The sequence below is a fragment of the Rhipicephalus microplus genome, chromosome 4, assembly GCF_043290135.1.
Source record: "Rhipicephalus microplus isolate Deutch F79 chromosome 4, USDA_Rmic, whole genome shotgun sequence".
Classification (NCBI taxonomy): Eukaryota; Metazoa; Arthropoda; class Arachnida; order Ixodida; family Ixodidae; genus Rhipicephalus; species Rhipicephalus microplus.
Genome location: NC_134703.1, coordinates 70,821,871 through 70,827,279, shown reverse-complemented (window position 1 = coordinate 70,827,279; position 5,409 = coordinate 70,821,871). Strand labels below are relative to the sequence as shown.

At 47.1% G+C, this 5,409-nt stretch overlaps 1 protein-coding gene across 1 annotated transcript; it reads left to right on the top strand.

The window, feature by feature from the left end:
- The first annotated feature begins 1,387 nt into the window (after positions 1-1,387).
- On the top strand, positions 1,388-4,043 carry LOC142814370 (uncharacterized). The gene is made up of 3 exons (XM_075893094.1): positions 1,388-1,528; positions 2,611-2,806; positions 3,343-4,043. The coding sequence occupies exons 1-3, from the start codon at positions 1,388-1,390 to the stop codon at positions 4,041-4,043; spliced, it is 1,038 nt and encodes a 345-aa protein (XP_075749209.1).
- The last annotated feature ends 1,366 nt before the right edge of the window (positions 4,044-5,409 follow it).

Below are 5,409 nucleotides of genomic sequence, written 5' to 3'. Positions count from 1 at the left end.
TGCGCAGATACTCACGGCGCGCTATCGTACGCCTATATAATCAGTGACTGAATAAACCGATGCCTCTTCTTGTTCTGGCCATCATGCTGTATCGTCGTCCTTGCTAGTTACATGGTGTCAGAAGTGGCCACCGCGGACCGAAGCACGGCAGCAACGGCGCGGAATCGCCATGGACCTACTGAAGTCGCCGGAGCCATTGCGCCTATCGGGAAACTTGTCTGAAAATTGGAAGCGCTTCAAGCAAAGGTTCGAGCTTTTTCTGCAAGCAACGGCAGCCGAGAAGTCCCCGAGAAGTGACTCCTCGAAAGTGGCGCTCTTGCTGAGCTTCGCGGGAGACGAAGTGCTCGACATCTTCAACAACTTTCAGTACGGCCCCGAAGAAAGCAAGGAATGTTACGACATGGTCGTGCGGAAGTTCGACGCCTACTTCTCCGAGGTGAGCAATGAAATTCACGAAAGATATGTTTTTCGTACACGAAGCCAGGCGGAGAAAGAACCTTTTGAGAAGTTTGTGCGGTACTTAAAGAAGCAGGCGACACAGTGCAACTTTGGGGATCAGCACGATTCACTGATTAGAGACCAAATTGTGTTTGGTACGAACAACCCAAAGCTGTGTGAAAGAATGCTTGCCGAGAGAGGCCTGACGCTACTAAAAGCCGAGGAAATGTGTAAAGCGGCAGAAGCAGCGGCACTAAGGAGCCTAGTTTGGAATAGGACAGAAGACAGCATTGACGCAGTTTCAAGTGGCGAAACGGTGACGAAAAAACGGCAGCAGCGGAAAAAAAAGCAGAGTCGCGATAATCAAGATATTTGCTGCAGGAAGTGCAACCGCAAACATAAACCTAAGCAATGCCCCGCGTATGGTAAATTATGTCATTCTTGCCACTTTGCAAGTTGTTGCCAGAAGTCTACCGCTGTTAGCGAAGTAGCTAATCTCGTTGAGAATGACTTTGAGATTCTCGAAATCGGCTCCGAAAATTGTCGCAAGAAAGACTGGACAATCAAGGCTCGAGTAAATGGCAGAGAAGTTACGTTCAAAGTGGACACCGGTTCGCAGGCAAGCTTACTTCCATTTACAACGTACCGTAAGCTTGGATCCAAAGAAGCGTTGCAACCTACCGGGTCAGTGTTGCGCGCCTACAACGGGGGTGTTATTTCAAGTTATGGAACAACGTCATAGAAAGTGTCTGTCGGAACCACCGAGATAAGCGTGAAATTCTTCATCGTAAAGAATGGGCGCCAAGCCATCTTTGGGCTCGATGCCAGTGAAGCGCTTGGATTGGTTCGACGTACGGTGGACGCTGTCAATGCCTCGTCTGAGTATGAACTTTTGAAAGATTTCAGGCACCTGTTCCAAGGGCTCGGCTGCTTGCAAACGCAGTACAGAATGGTCCTGGATCCAGACGCGGTTCCGGTCGTTCAGCCTGCTCGCCGGGTTCCACTTGCACTTCAGGAACCTCTGAAGAAGGAACTACAGCGAATGACCCGGGGGGGCATCATCGTCAAAGAAAGTGAGCCAACCGACTGGGTAAGCCCTCTGGTACTGGTGAAAAAAAAAGACGGTGCTCTAAGGGTTTGCATGGACCCCAGAAGAGTAAACAAGTATATCAAGAGGCAGCATTTCCCTTTACCCAGACGCGAGGACTTGGAAGCAGGGCTAACCGGTGCTACTTATTTTAGCTGTTTGGATGCAAACGCCGGCTTTCATCAGGTGCCCTTGGACAAGACATCAAAGATCTGTACGTTCTCGTCGCCTTTTGGCAAATACCGTTTTCTAAGGCTACCTTTTGGCATCTCATCTGCACCCGAGGTGTTTGAGCAGGCACTTTGTCAGATATTTGACGGTCTGCCAGGCGTGCTCTTATATATAGATGATATCCTGGTCTGGGGCTCAACGAAGGAAGAGCATGATGAGCGCCTGGTAGCAGTCCTCAAAACTGCTGAAACAGCTGGATTAACGTTTAATCCGCACAAGTGCAAGTTTGGCGTAAAAGAGCTACGGTTTCTGGGTGATATCATAAGTGCGAACGGCATATCCCCAAATCCAGGGCTCGTAAAAAGTTTGGTTCAAATGCCAGTGCCAACATGCAAGGCCGATGTTCAACGTATGCTTGGTGTGTTGAACTACTTTGGAAAGTTCGTGCCACAGCTATCTGAAAGAACGGCCCTGTTAAGAACTCTTATCAAGGCCAGTTCCGAGTTTGAGTGGACAGATAATCACGCCAAAGAGTGGAAAAGCGTCACGCAAATTCTGACCACCACTTCCGTGCTCGCAATATTTGACCCACGACTGGAAACAAGGCCGTCTTGCGATGCATCGAAGGATGGCATCGGTGCCCCCCTTCTGCAACGTCACAATAACGAGTGGCGGCCCATAGCTTACGCATCTCGAGTACTAAGGCAGAAAAACTGTACGCACAGATAGAAAAGGAGGCCCTAGGAATTTGCTTTGGATGCGAAAAATTTCACCAGTTCGTCTACGGCCAGAAAGTCACAATTGAAACGGACCACAAGCCACTCTTGTCAATTGCTCAAAAGGAAATTAGTGACATGCCACCTCGTCTTCAACGGTTCTTTTTTAGGTTGTTCAAGTACGATTTTGTTTTGCAGTATATTCCTGGGAAGCACCTTGTTCTTGCTGACATGTTGTCCCGGTCAACTGCTGACAACCAAGACGACGCTGGTGCTACTACCGACGTGGAAGTTCACGCAATCCAGCTTCTAGGTTACCGTGTCACAGAAGCAACGCAGAAAGAACTGCAAGCGGCAACGGCTCGTGACCGCTACCTGCAGTCGGTGATCGCAAGTTTGTCAATGGGGCTTCCAGTACAAGGTGAACTATAGCCTTTTGAGCTAGAACTCTCATTTGTCAACGGAATACTTTTAAAGGCGTCGAAGGTTATTCCGAAAAGCATGCGACAAACTATGCTTGAAAAAATCCATGCTGGTCACCTCGGCAAAAATGCAAAGAAAGGGCCAGACGCCTCGTGTTTTGGCCGGGGCTTAACGCTGAGATTGCTTCCATGGTGCAACTTTGTCCTACATGCCGCAAGTATGCTTACAAACAGCCCAAGGAACCGCTTCAAATGCGGCCCGTGCCAGGTTGTGCATGGCATAGAGTTGGAGCTGATATTTTTTCGTTTGCGGGGGACTCGTACATCGTTGTCTTTGACGCCTTATCAAACTTTCCGGAAGTTCAGAAACTACCTGACATGTCGGCGCAATCAACCATCGCAGCACTGAGCGCTATTTTTGCCAGATTTGGCGTGCCCGTCGAAGTATGCACTTATAACGGCCCACAATTTTCCAGCCATGAATTTCTTTTGTTTTCAAGGAGGTAAGACTTCACGCACGTCACTTCAATCCCTCATTATCCGCAGTCAAACGGGCTTGCGGAAAAGGGTGTGCAGGTTGTGAAGCGCATCTTAAAAAAAACTGTAGATTCAGGCGACGACTTCTCGTTGGGCCTGCTGGCCTACCGCTCTACCCCACTGGAGGACGGGCGATCCCCTGGTGAACTACTGCAAGGAAGGCGCCTTCGCGCCAACCTCCCGGACTTCAGTACGGTGACCGCAACCGACGTCAAAAAGCACAGCCAGGCCCAAGGGGGAAGACCTTTACCTCCTCTGCAGAAGGGTGTCGTCGTGAGGCTCAGAGACGCTGCATGGCACCGAAAAGCTCAAGTGGTGGGTTCGCCATATCCAAGGTCCTACCTTGTCAAAACGGAAGACCAGAAGCTGTTAAGGCGCAACCGTCGTCACCTACTTCAAACTGGCGAACGGTTCATCGTGGAAAGCGACGACGACATTGATACCAGCTCAGCGGACAACGTTGGTGGCCATCCGACAGTGGCAACTTCAACCTCGCCAGCCAATGGCCGACGTCGCGAAGTTCCGACGTCGGGCGACCCTTCGCCATCTGTGGTGCGTCAGTCAACTTCACCATCGACGCCAGCTTTGAGAAGGTCGACTCGAACCGTGAAGCCACCACAGCGTCTTCATTATGACAAGGACTTTAACCAAGTGTATGATATCATTTTTTGAAATGCCATGTACTTACCACTGTTTCGGTGGGTATGTAATTTCGTTGTTAACGGAAAGGATGTATCCGGCGAGGCTACTGCATCACGACTGCGCATCGGACATGCGCAGATACTCGCGGCGCGCTATCGTGCGCCTATATAATCAGTGACTGAATAAACCGATGCCTCTTCTTGTTCTGGCCATCATGCTGTATCGTCGTCCTTGCTAGTTACAACGTGGACCGTGCCTTAGTAACCTCAGATATCTCCAACTATGTAGAGAGCCACTGTTTGCTAAATGGAGGTAACAACTAACAATTTATTTACGGAGTAGGCTGTTTCACTTACTTCATACTTCGATAATAGGCTTGCGTAGTTGCGTAACACACTGCACGAGAACCGTCTGAATAGCAGCAATAACACTTGTAACAATCAGAACACCCCATAGCAACGCATAAATAAGTGCAGTGCACAAATCCTCGTTTTGTTTAGTAATACAAACCAAGTTGCGCATTACAAAGCGCTGCTATGAGAAACTCATCAGCAAACGTTGCCATGAAAGGGGCTCTGGCATGTACGTATTTGTTCTGATGGCAGTTCTGTAGCCTCCAGCCGCTTTTGTCTGCAATACATTATCAAGTGGAACATGCATGTGGTAACATTTAAAGAACATAACCTTTGACAAGTTTCTTTATTCAACAATATTTTGAGACGAAGAAAGTCACTTGAAAGTCTGCCACTGATTTTCTATTTTCACATAAATATTTCAAATATTTTTAATATTAGAACATTGTTTTCATTATTAGAGCTTTTCATCTTTCTTAGTAATGGAAGCTCCACACTAAGAAATAATTTTGGGGTTTTCTCTCTTTATGTTTTGCTTCGCATGGTAACGAATGCTATGCCCATAATAGTCTAGCCTTTTGGACTTTCGCGATTGAATTATCACGATTAAGATATACATGCTTATATAAGGTTGTTCGCAATAGGCGTTATCTTGATTATGCTTTATTGCTGTATAGTTTTTTTATTCCTTAAAAAAGTGAACAGCTCTTGCCCCATAAACTCATCCGGCGTAGTTCTCAGCTTTGTAAGACATTGCGTTTTCTCACTATGGATGCATTTTACGTGCATATATTTCTTTATATTGCCAAGAAACAAAAGATTTTAGTCTCGGGCTCTTAGTACATGAAAAGTTATGCTCCTGTAAAAACGTGTAGTTAAAATGAAGTGCCGAGGAACTAATATTTAAATCGCAGCATCGTTCAATTAAAATATAATTATTTAAAATAATGGTAAAAAGGATGATTTTGAAGGACTGCTCTTACCATGCACTGTGTACATAGAAAAAAGAAGAAAAAAAAACTCTGCTAGCTGATCGCCTGTGC